The sequence below is a fragment of the Dasypus novemcinctus genome, chromosome 12, assembly GCF_030445035.2.
Source record: "Dasypus novemcinctus isolate mDasNov1 chromosome 12, mDasNov1.1.hap2, whole genome shotgun sequence".
NCBI classification, from domain to species: domain Eukaryota; kingdom Metazoa; phylum Chordata; class Mammalia; order Cingulata; family Dasypodidae; genus Dasypus; species Dasypus novemcinctus.
The window spans coordinates 44,052,761-44,070,401 of NC_080684.1; the positions used below are offsets into that span (position 1 = coordinate 44,052,761).

Genomic DNA, 17,641 nt, shown 5'->3' on the forward strand with positions numbered 1-17,641 from the left:
AACAAAACAGTGAGTCTTAGCATAGATGGGAAAACGCAGTGTACAGTGGAGTGATTAAGAACTCAGTGCTCTGACTCACAGTCTTGCCCTGCTTCTGTCTAGTTGTGGAACCATGGGCAAATCACTTCACACTTCACTGTGCCTCAGTGTAATGATCTGTAAACTATATCTGATATTAACAATACCTATAAGTTACTTAATTTGAGGGGTTAAACATGATCCTGTTATAGTACTTAACATGGTACCCAGCACTGATGAGCTGTTTCATTGCTGCTATTACTATAAATGTGGCAAGAGTGGAACTGAGACTTGAACAAATCTTAAGTGGTTTTCTTTAATTTGAATGAATTTGCCTAATTTCAGATGCTGAATCTTTAGACATTGTTCTAAATAAGTGGCAATGGCTTTGCCTCTTCAGTGCCTTATTCTCTGGAAATAAAAGGAAATTATCTTCTAAAATAGTGTCAGAGCACTTTCTTAAATTGAAGAAGCACTTGGAGCCTAAGGAGCTTATGACTCAGACACCATGGGAGATGGTCTTTCTATTGCTTTGCATGACATGTGCATGCCACTGCTTCATTTCTGCTTGAAGTGAAAATCTGCCCACCATCTGCTTCTTTCTTAGTCTTTTATGACCCCCTAGGTGTGGAGTTAGCTGCCTTTGCCTGGGAGAAATAAAGTGACTGGTGTGCTTCAAGCAGTTATTTCCTACGTCTCTGTGGCTGGTGAGCTCAGCTAATCAGAGAAGGGTGAATGCACACCCCAGGCTGTGGCCCACAGACAGCGTGGGGCGTCACCTGGAGAGACTGCGGATCATCCCGCACCAGTGGTTGCTGACGTCACAACTTCTTCTGACTACAACCCCAGAGTACGCACGTGTCTCACGGCAATTCAGATGTTACCCAGCTCACTAAGTGGCTTAGAAAACAGTTCCTGACCCACCAGTATCTTCCAAACTCGAGCCAGTGCCAAGCTTTTCTTTTCCTGAATGTGAATAATTATGGGAGAGTGAATGTGCCATAAAGATTCACTTTTACTCTCAAAACTATCAAGGTTTAAAGTAAACACACAGCAGCCAATTTCTGGTCATAAAGAAGAAAAATTAGCCCTTAATTAATCAGGGCCCTACTGCTAGGATCTTCTGTCAACTCTAATCATTTGTTTAAACTGAGCCCTCAGATTCATCATTGCCAGTCCCTAGGGGATATGGGACACACATTTCCACAGGTATAAGCTCAAGTTTCACTTAGTTGTTGTTTCTTGGGAATAACTGAGTATTTTTACCAACTGAAATACCTATATCGTATTCTTAGTATATAATTTAGGACAAAGATCCTATATAATATGATATCAAATAGCTATTGCTCATGTAAGAGCTGAAAACGGCACCCTAATGAGTAAGTGTCCTACCTGCTATCATGTGATGGTGCATGTGAATACCAACTCGTATTGTTCTTAGGTTCCTGCTGTGACAAATGACCCAAATGTTAACATAAGCACTAACCAATTAGCCATAAAACTCCAAATCATACCTGGATACTGAGGACAGACACAGTACTATAAATGTAATTATACTTGTTAGGTTTTAGAGATGTCATTTTTTTCATAGAATAATCTTTGGAATGATAGCAATTTCAGAAATTATCTAGTCCAAGCCCTATTTTTATAGATGAAGAAATGGAGGTCTAGCCTGGCACTGGTGCATGCATACATGCATTATGTGCACACAAACACACAAGTCCAGAAGATGAACACTTGGGCCTGGTGGGTCCTGGTCAGGGGACTGGTACTTCTGGGATGTAGGATCAGAAACCTTGCGTGGGTAAATGGCTCCGCTAAGGACTGTGGAGCTTTGAAGGAAAACTACCTTAAAATAAGAGGAGGGAATTGTGTCTATGAAAAGGACAATCTAAAGTAAAGTTATTCTGGCACAGAAGTTGGGTTAACTTCCAAGTCTGAGGTTGTCTAATGAGAGGCGCTTTCTCTGGGCCTGCTGCCCAGGGAGCAGGGCTCAGTCACCTCCTGAGCCCGGAGAAGGGCTAGGGAAGCAAATTCATTTTAGAGGACAGGTAACTAGACATAAAGGCACAAGGCGAATGTGAGTGCAAGAGCTGAATCATCAGTTCAGTCTTACTCAACTGAAACCAAAAGGGATCTGCTTATCTCTCTTCTAAGATGCAGAACAAAACAAGAGGCCCAGTGGCTGGATCCTCGGCATATGTTTTAAAAGGCCCCTGAGAAATGATGACTCCTCTAAGCTGCTCACTCCCCAGGGTGGGGAGGGAAGAAAGAGTACCAGATGTGGCGGCTGCTTTCCGTGTGCCCCCCATTGCGCAGATGCAGTCTCGGGGGTCTCTGTGCCCTGGCAGGCTGATCTCTATGAATGGCATTTCCTGGGCTACCTTGTCGGCTGGCTGCCAGCCGGGGTCATTCAATGGGAAGCTCTGGCAAGAGACAGAGAGAGAGAAGTTAGCATTCACCCCATTCCCTCTTGCTGCTCCTGACCTACTCTCCTGGGGCTCTGCTAAGAGTTTTTCCTCCCCTGCCCCCAAAGGCCTGGGGGTGGGAAACTCCTCTCTGGGAGCCTCAGCACTCCTGGCTGGCCCCTCTGGCTCCTTCATTCAGCTATCTTCAAGTGACCCATCTGAGTTGGCACGTGTCTCCTGGCAGGACTCTGACTCTACACGCAAGTATAGAAGCCGTGGCACAAACCTAGCACCTTATACACACTTGGCAAAATTTCATACTGAAACCCCAGGTAGTTTATAGAGTAGAATGAAAAATTCACGTATACTTGAAAAGTAAATGGACCTTCAAATAACATCCATCTTCAAACCCCAGAATACTGCTATCTTGACAGTCCGCTCTGCTTTGCACTCCAAGATCCCTGGTGGGAAAGGCTGGGAAAGGATGCTTTACTGGAAGGAATGGAGACTTCCTTGGGCCCAAGTCTCCTGCTTTGTAAACGCAAGTAAAATTAAGGTTGAATCCTTGATTGCCTCGAGGGGGTTCATCTTCTACCTACAGAGGCAGCAGCAACCAAGGGAGCTGGGGGACAGGGAACAGGCAAGGAGAGGGGGCCCAGTCTGGAGAGAGCCAGAGCAAGCAGGAGACCCGAGAAGAGCACTAAGACCCGGAGGAACAAGAGCCTCTTAGACGGCAGCCCTGGCAGGAAAACGGCTCATCCTCTGAGGACACCATGTTTCAAGTCTAGTACTTCTACTACTTTCAGAATAAAGAGCAAGTCTTCAGGAAAAGGTGCTATTACATCGCCAACATATTTTGTTATGAAAGGGACGGAGAAATGTGTACTACATATAGGAAAATTTTTTCAGAAAGCCTGTAATGAAAAAAAAAACAAACCTCTGCACCTAAAGGGAGGATGCATCAATTATTTAAATAAAATTAATTCACACTTTTATTCCTTGGCAACTCTGGATAAAGAAATGGTTAACCACAATCTCTTGGTCAAAATTCCCTTCAGTTGAATTGGAAGAGAGGAGACTGGCCTTGGAGGGCATGTGCATGAAAGGAGAAACTCCTGGGAGGGGACAACGCAGAGGCACTGAGCTGAGGGAGAGGCAGTTGGGAGCCCCCGCAGAGGAAGTCCTCCAGGGACCCCGCCAGACACCCGTTTCATTCAAATCCCTTTCCTCAGCCCTCGCCTTTCTCACATATTATGTCTTTGCTATGTTTTCATTAAAAAAAACAGGTTCGAAGGAAAAAAACCCCACATTTGACTATTACTGCTTTAGATTCACTGCAGATACATACATGAACTGCTCCTATGGCCAAGTAAAAGACTGCCTTTACCTTTTACTACCAAACTGCTTATTCTTTAATGCATTTGTATTCAGACATCAAAGACATCCTTCTTAACATCTGATCCCAACCAGAATTATTTTAATATCTAATCATTTATTTTTTTTGAAGATGAAAATTATTAGAAGGCATTAGAAATTAGTAAGAACTGGAAGGCTAATTTGCTTACCTGCTATCCCCAGCATTTGCCACATACAGCTTCCCCAAAAGGCAAATCACAATGAGGGCTGTGCAGCCACCAGATATATTATACGAACTCCGCTCTCGTTCTATTTGTAGGTCCTGAAGAAGAAAACAAAGTGTCAACACAGGGACGTGCATCAAAGGCTTTCTTTGCCTCTCTTTTGACACGACAAATAGGAGTCAGACAGAATGTGCTTCAAAGAAGGGACAAAAAAGTCTTTGGTACTTAGTTTTCTATCACTTGAGCATTCCTGGAAAGGGCACTGGCAAAAAGTTGCACATCCTGGGCCATCTGTAGACCAGAGCAGGAAATGAAGGCTGGCAAACAGATACAGCCAGATAAAAACAAGAAGACTAAAACATAAATCATATTAAATAAATCTCATAGTTTATGGACACGTACGGACTGCCTCGGAGGCCATGCAGAACCTACAATAAAGAAGACTGATAATGCCACTTAATGTTTTTAACCCAAAAGTCTCCAATAAACAGTTCATTTTACAGCTGAATAAGAGATGTAAGCACTGTGGCCTCCTACTCAACACAGGCAGGAAACAACACTCTGACTCATGGATACAAAATGTATATACCCTCTAACTCATCTGACTTTTTCTTCCTACATCCCCTAGTTTGCAATGGGAGACAGTCACAACAATAGGCGAAATTCATGAGAACTTACTGCATGCCAGGCAGTGTGCTAAGTGCTTGCATTTCATCCACATATCTATCCTTACTAATCTCATTTTACAGATACAGACAAGGAGGCTTAGGGTAGCAGGGGCACGTGCCCAAAGTTACCTGGCTAGAGTTTGGATTCCAACCCCGTTTTCCCCCTCCAAAGCCTGTGTTAGTACTCATTGCCTAATGAGGCCTCCCCAAGAAAATTAAACTTGACCCTTACATCCTCAAGACAGACATCTTTGTGAAACCTGTGTCAGCACTGCAAGCAATGATTTCGTGATCTCAGAAAAATGAGAATTGTGTCTGGAAAAATCCACTGAATATTAGCAAAAACAATGCCAAACATTCCAGTGTAATCTACTACTATGGCGCAGAGGGAGGGAGGAGGAGGACTGGGTAAAAACCACAGCAAGAGGGCTACACTGTGCCAGGCGTGGTTCCAAGGGTGCTTGTTGGCAGATCGAGGGCCAGGGAGCTTCTGTGATTCTTAGGAACCCACAGACTTAGAGCTTGGTTGTTTCAGCCTTGTGGAAAAAGGGGAGAGAATTCAGGCCTTTAGCACTAAGCAGTAACGGTTTTGCTTTAGGGCCAGAGGTAACAATACAGAGATGAATAACTCAGTGGTGCAGACTGGAAATAGCCTGAGCTGGGGATGCATATTAGGGGCAATCTGTTGGCGGGAAAGTAAGTAGAGAGAGAGCTCAATTACAGAACCTGGGAGAAACAGGCACAGCAGGAGTGGGTCAGGGAGAGGCGGAGGTGGTGGGGAGGCCAAGGAACCACGGGAGAGGGTAGGGGAGAGGGGAGGTGGGGTGTGGTCATATAGAACCGAGTGAGGAACAATTTCCAGAGGGGGGTAGACAACAGCATCAAAGATGCAGGAAGGTCCAGCCTGGGGACCACCTTCAAAGGACAATACCGGGTTTTTTTACAATTCAACTCTGTACAAGTTAGCTTCCTTAGAGGACTGTCACAGGGTTACATAAGATGGTGAGCCTGAGGGGCTCGGCCTGCCCTTTAGCCCTTCCTGCAGCCTGGAGGTTGGGTGACTGAGAGCAGAGACATCCTGCTCGCTGCGAGGCCCTCAACACTCAGCACTGTGCCTGGTGCATGGCAGTTTAATGAATGCCTCCTATGTGGATAAATAAATACACTGAAAAATTCCCAGGTTTCCCAATTATTTCCCCACCCTCCTACCCTTGCCTTAACATGAGGAATGTATCATTCCACATATGCACATGAGAAACTTATAATACAACGCTTAGGGAGCATGTTAAGCATGAGTCCATTTTAGGTGAAGTACAGAACGGACAAGAATGAGTGGATGGTTATCAGAACCTATGCAGGGAGGGTCAGAGGCAGGAGAGGGAGAGGAAGGTAAGAGGCAGGAAGGACTGTCCCAAAGAAGTGAAAGGGAAGAGAAAGAAACTGTCAGGATGTCGGGATTTGACCTCAAACCAGGCATCAAAACAGAACCAACAACCCCTTCCCACAAAGGAATGCCCTCTTAGGATCGGCTAAGGTTTTGTGTGTGTGTGTGTTTTTTTTCTTTCTTTTAAACAACTAATATAAAGTTGATATTATGGTGCATATGATTTTAGCAAAGGAATATATAAATTAATTACAAAGTCCACACCCAGTACTACTGTTTTTAATACATGAGAAGGAATTGTTCTAGCGACAGAAACCCTCCTATACAACCAGAATCAATATTTGTTTAAATATCTAAAGTCTGAATGAAAGACAATTTTTATTAAAAATTCTTTGAGCTCTCAACCACTTGCATTCTATATATGCACTGGAATGTGAATGATGTTGACAGACTTAGTCAAATCATTGGTGTGATCCAAGAAGGAAAAAAAAAGCTATGGTACACAAAATCCTTACAAAGAATTCCCCTGGTATGCATCGTAGGTGGTCTTATTCATCATGGCTTATATCACACACACACACAAAATCTGATAAAATTATTTAGTTCTTAAAAAAAAAAAAAAAGAAAACCAAGGCAGAGTATTCAACACTAAGACTTCCTGCTGCAGCAGAGTTCATACTTGCCTTAATTTTTTGGGAAACATTCCAGTTAGCTTAGCCAGCTAATCCCTTGTGATTACATTAAAAATGTGGCTCAGTATTTTTTTCTAATTGATTTCATTGTTTCTTTAATCTTTTCCTAGCCTTCCAACTACATTCTCTCTGTAGCTCTTCTCACATACAGAATGCTAAATTTAGCAGTAGTTTCACATAAATAGCAGACTAAAATCTAACTACTACTTTATGAAAAAACTGCTAATACATGCTTGCTCTCATTATCTGTCCTGGCGCCTGCCCCCTCCTCTGTGGGGGAACACATGCACACAGACACACACAATTCAATTACGTGTGCTCTCTGGGATCACAAGGATGAGGATTCGAAAGATTTGTTTCTATAGACTTCACTCCCCTGAAAGAGTCACTGGCATTAAAATATACTCTTCTATTTCTCCTACAACTGGGCTCAAGTAGAAGATATTCTAAAAATAATTGCTTCCCCCGCCTCTCCATAGAAGCCAAAATAGCACAATTATTTTTCTTACACTACCTACTCATTATTGAAAGATGTTTTACAAAGTCTTAGTACTGAAAGTAACGTTAAAGAACCAGCTGGGCTCTTCTTTTACTATCAGATCAAGCCTAGAAAACGTGGTAAGGATTTATTTACCCGTGAACTAACTGTTTCCTCAAACCCTCCATCTTTTCAATTAGCTTAAGCATTTTACACTCTGGATCAAAACAAAAATGTATAATTATTAGTTTTAAAAACCTTCAAGGGTGGGTATTTCTTAAAAAATCAATGAAATCATGGGAAAAGCTTTGTACTAAGTAAACAAGTATTCATTTGGAATATCTCCCCACTTTTTGTCAATGAACACAAACCAGAAGACATAAGCCTACAATACCTTACTGGCAAAACACAAGCATATGCCATCATTCATTTTCACGTATGGTCCAAAGGATCATTTAAATGAATCCTCAGCCTCAATCAACAAGATAATTGATTTATCTGTTCAATCCAGGTATCCATAGACTTCTCAGGGCAACTTTTTACTTAGCAAGACTAATTTCTTTTGTGTGCGGCTGCTTGAATATTACATTTAAATTGGGTTAATCTCTAAATCAAAAAGCAGATCCTATTTTTGAGGCTTGGGACTTTGTTTATGCTTTTTTTTGTTGCAAGGAGGAGTGGGAGCAGAGAAGGGGGAAAAAGAGAAGTGTGTGAAATGAGACAGGTAAGAATTGCAAGGAAAAAAAACATATTGCCTGGTATGGTTGTAATCTGGTTTGAAAGCCCCAAAGATGATGTAACTCCAGGGTCATTCTTTGTTTCCTCCTAACTGCATATTGTAAAAGGGACGCAATATCAGACAACAGGAGGGCGAGAGTGTTGGGAAGTTTCAGTAGAACCTGGCAGCTCCCCCTAGCTAGGTTAAAACATGGGTCTGATCACATTGCTAACAGTGCCAGTCACAAATAATCCTGCTTGGTTTTGGTATCCAGATCTGATTCTGGTTTGTTTTCAGAACAAGGCAAATCCGCCAGACAGGCAATGGGGGAGGAAAAACAGCACTGCCCAATATTGTCACCTCCTGGCTAGTACTGGAATCGCATGGCCCATTGCTTCCTGGAGGAAATTCCTGTTCTATCAAAAACAAAGACATAACAAAATTGTAGCTTAAATAAAGTATGACATGATGGCCCCCAACTAAGTATGATATGCCAATTTTTGGAAACACTAGATCTATAAACTATGAACAAGTTTTGCATTCATCCTTCTGCTTTTCAACATAGTATCATCATGCATTTGTATGTTTTTTTTACCAACAATGCCAAGTAGTCTGGTATTTCATTCTTTCAGTACTAGGAAGATGGTTATGGTAGTTCTATAAGTTAAAATAATGTTTCTCCCTTTTTACAAACCAAATTTCTAAAATATTCTTCACCTAGCTGGGAATTTAACCTTTACCAAAAAGGAACCAGGATAGAATTTTGAGAGTCTCCTGGATTGAGTCCAAAACTTAAGCCCTGTAGATGGCAGGCTAATTGCTGATGACCTGGTTCTGACTCCGAGGAGGGCAAAGGCCTCCTGAACTATGCCAGCAATGGAAATGACTTCCTTCGTGAGTTGGAAATGCTGACTATTCAACTTTTTTATGGGAGGGTGAGGTGGAGGGTGGAGGCAAACATGGAGGAGAGAGGAATTAGAAGGCATTTATCTTATACATGTCTATCATCCTGGGCCAAGCAACAACCTACACAGAACAAATGAGAAATCTTAGTCGCTAAGCTGAACATTGTTACAAAATGCTGTTGGGAAGAGGAGCTGACGTAAGCCCCAAAGCCCTAAGATTCTGGTCCTTCGGGAAACCATGGCTCATTTCCCATAGTGGACACAGGAGGACTCGGCTACACAGCCTTTCTGCTATGAAGGAAGGTCGGAGAAGAGACACAGTGAGGGGGGCCCTAAGGGGTAAATGAGCCTCTGACTGCATTACAGTGTTAAGAGTCCAGAGGTCACCTTCACCTCAAGCCACGTGCTGCACCCGGGCAACCTGAGCAGCAAAGAGGAAAGGAAAAGCACTGCTCTCAAATAAGCATTTGATCAAACTGTTACCACCTCACCACCCCTTGTTCGAAGCATTTCTTTTTTCTTTTCCATTTGCCTATAGTTTATTTGCTTGGCTTGGTGTCTCTGAAACTTTTCGACCCAGTCTCCCTTTTGGATAAACATCAGTACTTTATCATTTCCTTTAATTTATTTAGAAGGTAATTAAATGAGATATTAGATACTTCTATAGTCATATAACATACGCCTTCAAAAGCACCAGTATGAGATCTTATCTTTGACTTCTATTTCCTATAAAGTCTAGGAGAACGCTGATTATGAAACAAACTCAATAGATACTGGTGATTAAGAAAGACAATGGAGACAGAGAGAGACAGTGAGAGAGACAGAGAGAGAGGACAGAGACAGACAGACAGACGACAGAGAAGCCAATGAGCTCTGTGGTTCCACACTGCTGAACTGCTATAAATAAAGCAAAATCCTAAGTGAAAGGAAAGCTCTGCCTTTAAGGATATTACACTACATTCTGAACATGAGAAGTAACTCCAGAGATGTTATCCATGAGGTAAATTAGAGGTTTAAGTGCTGGGCTTGGGGACTTTATTTTAAGGGATTAAAAGTGGGAGAGAGGAGGAGGGGGCAAGATGGCGGCTGAGTGAACATCCCTGTTAGAGTCTTCTGCAGGGAATCGGCTGGGCGGCGTTGGAGACTCTTTGGGACCGGATTGTTTCGGGATTTTTGCTGGTCCGGAGGTGTCTGGACATCGATTTGGAGGGAAGGTAACAGAGAGGATTCGTCTGTGAAATATACACGGAGATCCCAGCTACCTGTAGAGGATTCCCTTCTTGGGTAGGCGGAGACGAGGCATCTAGCCCCGCTCGGTGGGGCTGAGCCAGGCCGGGCCGCAGCGGCGGACGCTGCGCCGGCGGTGAGCGGGGCCGGGCGGGGCCGAGCCAGGCCGAGCCGGGCCGCGGTAGCGTTTGGAGCCGGGCGGGGCCGGTGCAGGCCCCGGCTGCGGGCCGCGGTAGCGTTTGGAGCCGGGCGGGGCCGGTGCAGGCCCCGGCTGCGGGCCGCGGTAGCGCTTGGAGCCGGGCGGGGCCGGTGCAGGCCCCGGCTGCGGGCCGCGGTAGCGCTTGGAGCCGGGCGGGGCCGGTGCAGGCCCCGGCTGCGGGCCGCGGTAGCGCTTGGAGCCGGGCGGGGCCGGTGCAGGCCCCGGCTGCGGGCCGCGGTAGCGCTTGGAGCCGGGCGGGGCCGGTGCAGGGCGGGCCGCGGTAGCGCTTGGAGCCGGGCGGGGCCGGTGCAGGCCCCGGCTGCGGGCCGCGGTAGCGCTTGGAGCCGGGCGGGGCCGGTGCAGGCCCCGGCTGCGGGCCGCGGTAGCGTTTGGAGCCGGGCGGGCCCGGGTCAGGCCGCGGCGGGTACGGAGCCGGGCAGGGCCGGTCCAGGCCGCGGTGGCGGGAGGTGGACGCCGGAGCCGGCTGGGCCGCTGTAGCGAGCGGAGCTGGGCGGAGCCAGGCCAGGCCAAGGCAGCGTGAGGAGCCAGGCAGAGCCGGTCCAAGCCTCCGCGGCGGGCGGAGCCGGGCCTGCGGAGGGGTTTCTGTTTTTTTTGTTTTGTTTTGTTTGTTTGTTTGTTTGTTTTTTTTTTTCTTAATTTTACTTAATTTTTTTTTTTTTTTTTTTTTTTTTGAGCATCTGCAGTACTGGGGAGTTCGTGGGCCCTGGGCGGCCTATTGGGGGTTTGTGGGAAGGGAGGTGCTTGCAGACCCATTTGGGCAGACAGACGGGGGGGTTTTAGGGCAAAGCGGGGGGAAGTTGTTGTTTTAGATAGTGTTGCAATTGTGACACGTGTGTACCTGTATCTCTCTTCTCCCTATCCGTTCCCCACCGTTTGCCCATCCTCTTTTTCTTTCTTCCTTTCTTCTTGCCTTTCTTTTTTCTTTATTATAATTAGTTTTTTTTTTTTTTTCGGTTTTCTCTTTCCCTCTTGTCCCTCATCTTCCACTTATTTTTACTTTAATTCAAGTATACAATAGGTGCTACAGGGAACACCTCACATTTGCTGGGTTTTCCCATCCTCCACTGCCTCATTTCTGTGTGAACTGATTTAGGCTACCTACACTATCCCCCTTCCCCTGCATCTTGATATCCACTATCATCTACTGTCTCTCCTATATTCCACCCCCCACCTCCCGTTCTTTGATCCACAAAGTGTCTAACTCTTAATTTCTAATACCTTTGTTCTGTTTTCTGTCTATTATCCACTCTTGAAACTATTACCTTTCTTTTCTTTTTCCCTCTCTCATGAAAACAATAGCTGTGTAGTTCATACCATATTCCTCCCAAATTCAGTCATCAACTTCATAAAAGGTACTCTACCTACAGCTATAACTCTATACAATCTACATGAATCTAACCTCCATCCTTCCAGATCTCATATTCCTGCTTTATTAACATACATCACCAATACAACTTTACACTTTTCCCTTGCTTACACAATTGCCTTTCCCCAACACTAATACTTTCCTCTAAAGTGAACTTAACCAACAACAAGTAACTAGAATAAGAAGAAAAAAGTGACAAAGAGAAGATATAACACCTGTGCAAAAATAACAACTAATTAACCTCCAAGAGCAGACAAAGAAGCTAAGGAACTGATTAAATTCGTCAAAATAAAGAGATGACCAGAAAGCAACAAAAATCTACGAACCAAACCAATAATCAGGAAAACATGGCTGAATCCAATCAACAAACCAATAATCACGAAGGGGAGCAAAACTTGGCACAAGCAATGAAAGATCTCAGAACATTTATCACCGACAAATTTGATGCAGTAATGAAAGAGGTTAACAACATGAAGACATCACTTGGAGGGGAAATTGCAGACATACGCAAAAACATAACAGATATGATGGGAATGAACACCACAGTTCAAGAAATCAAAAATACACTTGCAGCAAATATCAGCAGACTAGAAGAGACAGAGCAGAGAATTAGTGATGTGGAAGACAGTACATCAGAAATCAAACAGATAGTAGAAGGGGTCAATAAGAAGATAGAAAAAATCCAATTAGGATTTAGGGACCTGAATGACAATGCAAAACGCTCAAACATACGTATTATAGGCATTCCAGAAGGTGAAGAGAAGGGAAAGGGGTCAGAAAGAGTGTTGCAGGAAATAATGGCTGAAAACTTCCCAAATCTACTGAAAGAGACAGATGTACATATCCAAGAAGCACAGCGCACTCCACAAGTCATAAACCCCAACAGGCCCACCCCAAGACATATACTTGTCAAATTATCCAATGCTCAAGACAAAGAGAAAATCCTAAAAGCAGCAAGAGAAAAGAAAACCATCACATACAAGGGAAGCTCAATTAGATTAAGTGCTGATTTCTCTTCTGAAACCATGGAGGCAAGAAGACAGTGGTATGATATAGTCAAGGTACTAAAGGAAAAAAATTTCCAACCAAGAATACTCTATCCAGCTAAACTAGCATTCAAACATGATGGAGAGTTCAAAATATTCGCAGACAAACAGAAACTGAAAGAGTATACCAACAAGAAACCTCCCCTTCAAGAAATTCTAAAGGGAGTGCTGCAGGAAGAAAGGAAAAAACAGGAAAGGCAAAGTTGGAGGAGAGTATAAGACCAACAACAACAACAAAAAAGACAAAAAAAAATATACAAACAAAATATGACAAACACAAATCCAATCAAAGTATGGCTAACACAAATAATTCCTTGATAGTAATAACACTGAATGTCAACGGATTAAACTCACCTATCAAAAGATTCAGACTGGGACATTGGATAAGGAAATATGACCCATCCATATGCTGTCTACAAGAGACACATCTTAGACCCAGAGACGCATGGAGATTGAAAGTGAAAGGCTGGAAAACAATCATACAAGCTAACAATAACCAAAAAAAGGCAGGAGTAGCTATATTAATATCAGACAAAATAGACTTTAAATGTGAAACAATTGTGAGAGACAAAGAAGGATACTACATTTTAGTCAAAGGGAAAATCTGTCAAGAAGATCGAACAATCATAAATATCTATGCCCCTAACAAGGGTGCCTCTAAATACGTCAGGCAAACGCTGGAAAAACTAAGTGAAAGAATAGATACATCTACAATTATAGTGGGGGATTTTAATACACCACTATCAACTCTGGACAGAACATCTCAAAAGAGAATCACCAAAGAAACAAAACATCTGAATAGTATATTAGAGGAGCTCGATCTAATAGACATATATAGATCGCTACACCCAAACACAGCAGGATATACATTTTTCTCAAGCGCACATGGATCATTCTCCAAGATAGATCATATGCTAGGCCACAAAGAAAGGCTGAACGAATTCAGAAAGATTGAAATCATACAAAACATTATCTCTGACCACAGTGGAGTCAAGCTGGAGATTTGCAAGGGAAAGAAGCCCAGATTTCACACCACGATTTGGAAATTAAACAACACACTCTTAGAAAAACAGTGGGTCAAAGAGGAAATCTCAAAAGAAATCAATGACTACCTTGAAACAAATGATAATGATAACACAACATACCAAAATTTATGGGATGCAGCAAAAGCAGTACTGAGAGGGAAGTTTATAGCCATAAATTCATATATCAAAAAAGAAGAAAGAGCAAAAATTGAAGAACTAACTGCACATTTGAAGGAATTAGAAAAACAACAACAAAGTAACCCAACAGGAAGAAGAAGGAAGGAAATAACAAAGATAAGAGCAGAACTAAATGAAATAGAAAATAAGAAAGCACTTGAACAGATAAACAAGACCAAGAGCTGGTTTTTTGAGAAGATTAACAAAATTGACAAACCTTTAGCAACACTAACAAAGAAAAAAAGAGAGAAGATGCAAATACACAAAATAAGAAATGAGAAAGGCGATATCACCACTGACCCCACAGAAATAAAGACTATCATAAGAGGATATTTTGAAAAACTATATTCCAACAAAAATGACAATCTAGAGGAAATGGACAAATTCCTAGAAACACATAAATAGCCCATATTGACAAAAGAAGAAATTGATGATCTTAACAAACCAATCACAAGCAGAGAGATAGAATCAGTTATTAAAAATCTCCCAACTAAGAAGAGCCCAGGGCCAGATGGCTTCACAGGTGAATTCTATAAAACATTCCGGAAAGAACTGACACCAATCCTGCTGAAACTATTCCAAACCATCGAAACAGAAAGAACATTACCCAACTCCTTCTATGATGCCAACATTACCCTAGTACCAAAGCCAAACAAAGACATCACAAGAAAGGAAAATTACAGACCAATTTCTCTAATGAACCTAGACGCAAAAATACTTAACAAAATACTTGCTAATCGTATTCAACAACACATTAAACGAATTATACACCACGACCAAGTGGGATTCATCCCAGGTATGCAAGGATGGTTCAACATAAGAAAATCAATCAACGTAATACACCATATAAACAGATTGAAGGAAAAAAATCACATGATTATATCTATTGATGCAGAAAAAGCATTTGACAAAATACAGCACCCTTTCTTGATAAAAACACTCCAAATGATTGGAATACAAGGAAATTTTTTGAACATGATAAAGAGTATATATGAAAAACCTAAAGCCAATATTGTTTACAATGGAGAAATCCTAGACTCCTTCCCTCTAAACTCAGGAACAAGACAAGGATGCCCACTGTCGCCGCTCCTATTTAACATTGTCTTAGAAGTACTTGCTCGAGCACTGAGGCAAGAACCAGAAATAAAAGGCATTCAAATTGGAAAGGAAGAAGTCAAAATTTCATTATTTGCAGATGACATGATCCTATACATAGAAAACCCTGAGAGATCTACAACGAAGATTCTAGAACTCATAAATGAGTTTAGTAAAGTCGCAGGTTATAAGATCAATGCGCAAAAATCAGTAGCATTTCTGTACACCAATAATGAGCAAGATCAGGAGGAAATCAAGAAACAAATACCATTCACAATAGTAAATAAAAAAATCAAATACTTAGGAATAAATTTAACTAAAGAGGTAAAGAACTTATACACTGAGAACTATACAAGATTGTTCAAGGAAATCAAAGAAGACCTAAATAAATGGAAGACTATTCCTTGTTCATGGATAGGAAGACTGAACATTATTAAGATGTCTATCCTACCAAAATTGATCTACACATTCAATGCAATCCCAATAAAAATCAATGCAGCCTTCTTTAAGGAACTAGAAAAACTAACTATGAAATTTATTTGGAAAAGAAAGAGACCCCGAATAGCCAAAGACATACTGAAAAAGAAAAACGAAATTGGAGGAATCACACTACCTGACTTCAAAACATACTATAAAGCTATGGTAGTGAAAACAGCATGGTATTGGCATAAGGAGAGACATATAGACCAATGGAATCGAATTGAAAGCTCTGATATAGAACCTCACATATACAACCACATAATATTCGATAAAGCCACCAAACCCTCTCAACTGGGAGAGAGTGGCCTATTCAACAAATGGTGTCTGGAGAACTGGATAGCCATATGTAGAAGAATGAAAGAGGATTACCATCTCACACCTTATACAAAGATCAACTCAAGATGGATCAAAGACCTAAATATAAGAGCCAAGACCATAAAAACCTTAGAAAGCAGTGTAGGGAAACATCTACAGGACCTCATAATAGGTAATGGATTTATGAATATCTCACCAAAAGCACGAGCAGCAAAAGAACTAATAGATAAATGGGACTTCCTCAAAATTAAAGCCTTCTGCACCTCAAAGGAGTTTGTCAAGAAAGTAAAAAGGGAGCCCACACAGTGGGAGAAAATATTTGGCAATCATATATCTGATAAGAAACTTATAACTTGCATATATAAAGAACTCCTACATCTTGAAAATAAAAAGATAAACAATCCATTTAAAAAATGGGAAAAAGACTTAAACAGACACTTCTCCGAAGAAGAAATACAAATGGCAAGAAAGCACATGAAAAAATGTTCCAAATCTCTAGCTATCAGGGAAATGCAAATCAAAACCACAATGAGATACCATCTTACACCCATAAGATTGGCAGCTATGAAAAAAACAGAAGAATACAAGTGCTGGAGAGGATGTGAAGGAAGGGGAACACTCATCCACTGCTGGTGGGAATGCAGAAGGATCCAACCATTCTGGAGAACAGTATGGCGGTTTCTCAAAAAACTAGCCATAGATTTGCCATATGACCCAGCAATACCACTGCTGGGAATATACCCAGCAGAACTGAAAACAAGAACACAAACCAATATATGTACACCAATGTTCATAGCAGCATTGTTCACTATTGCCAAAAGTTGGAATCAACCCAAATGCCCATCAACAGACGAGTGGATCAATAAAATGTGGTATATACACACAATGGAATACTACTCGGCTGTAAGAACAAACACACTACAAACACATGTGATAACATGGATGAATCTTGAGAACCTTATGTTGAGTGAAGCAACCCAGACATTGAAGGACAAATACTACATGACCTCAATGATATGAAATAAACAAGCTGCCCTAGATAGCAAGAGACTGAACGATAGGCTTGCAGGAAATCGGAGGGTGGAGGAAGGATATGAGCCGATGTCTGCAGGGGTGGAATTTAAGACGAGATGGTGGTAAGTATGAACACAAAGAAGAGATAAAAGGGGGGCAAGGGGTTGCCTTTGCTTGGGGCTTTGCGGGTTTGAGGGTGGCTGGGGAGGGACGGGTGGGTAACGTTGCCCAAAAGTGGGGGGAGGGAGGGGTAGCATACGAACCAGGAGAGGGTCAGGTGTTGGTGGAGAGTAAAATGCCGAGAAAATCATATCAAAATATAATAAAGAGGGTTACCTGTTTAGAATGCTCGGAGGGGAGGGTCTGATGCAGGACGGGCTCCTGGGGAATGTCTAAATGCTCATTCTGCCAGAGTGGGTGACACCATGGGGTAGAAACCCAAGTAGTGAGAGTGGGGGTGGACCCACATCCTGGGGAGGACTAATGCCATCCAATAGAGGGAACTGTATCCCTCGAGAGAAAGGGTGGCTCCCAGGGCATTGGGGCAGTTGAACAAGTTAGGCCCTGAACACTATTCCATCTATCTCTGGAAGTGGCTCCTCAGGAAACGGAGGTTGGCTATCACTGAGGGCACCAAGGTGGAAGGGAAAATGGACGTTAAATGTGTGGAACCAAAGTAAATGGGGGGTAAGAGAGGAGTTTCTTGAGAGTACACAAGGATGGATATAAAACATGTAATATTACACCATAACATATAGGAGATGACAGACTGATAATGTAAACCATAATGTAAAACATAGGATAACTAAAAATGTAAAGAACTGT

The 17,641-nt window shown here is 42.5% G+C and overlaps 1 protein-coding gene across 3 annotated transcripts in view; it reads right to left on the reverse strand.

Annotated features, from left to right (window-relative positions):
* PPM1H (protein phosphatase, Mg2+/Mn2+ dependent 1H) overlaps nucleotides 1–17,641 on the reverse strand; it is a 320,891-nt gene that overhangs the window by 152,339 nt on the left and 150,911 nt on the right. For all 3 annotated transcript variants that reach the window (XM_058308360.2, XM_058308359.1, XM_071218925.1), the window contains exon 4: nucleotides 3,992–4,104. In XM_058308360.2, the coding sequence (XP_058164343.1) occupies nucleotides 3,992–4,104 (113 nt within the window). The remainder of the gene's footprint in view (nucleotides 1–3,991; nucleotides 4,105–17,641) is intronic.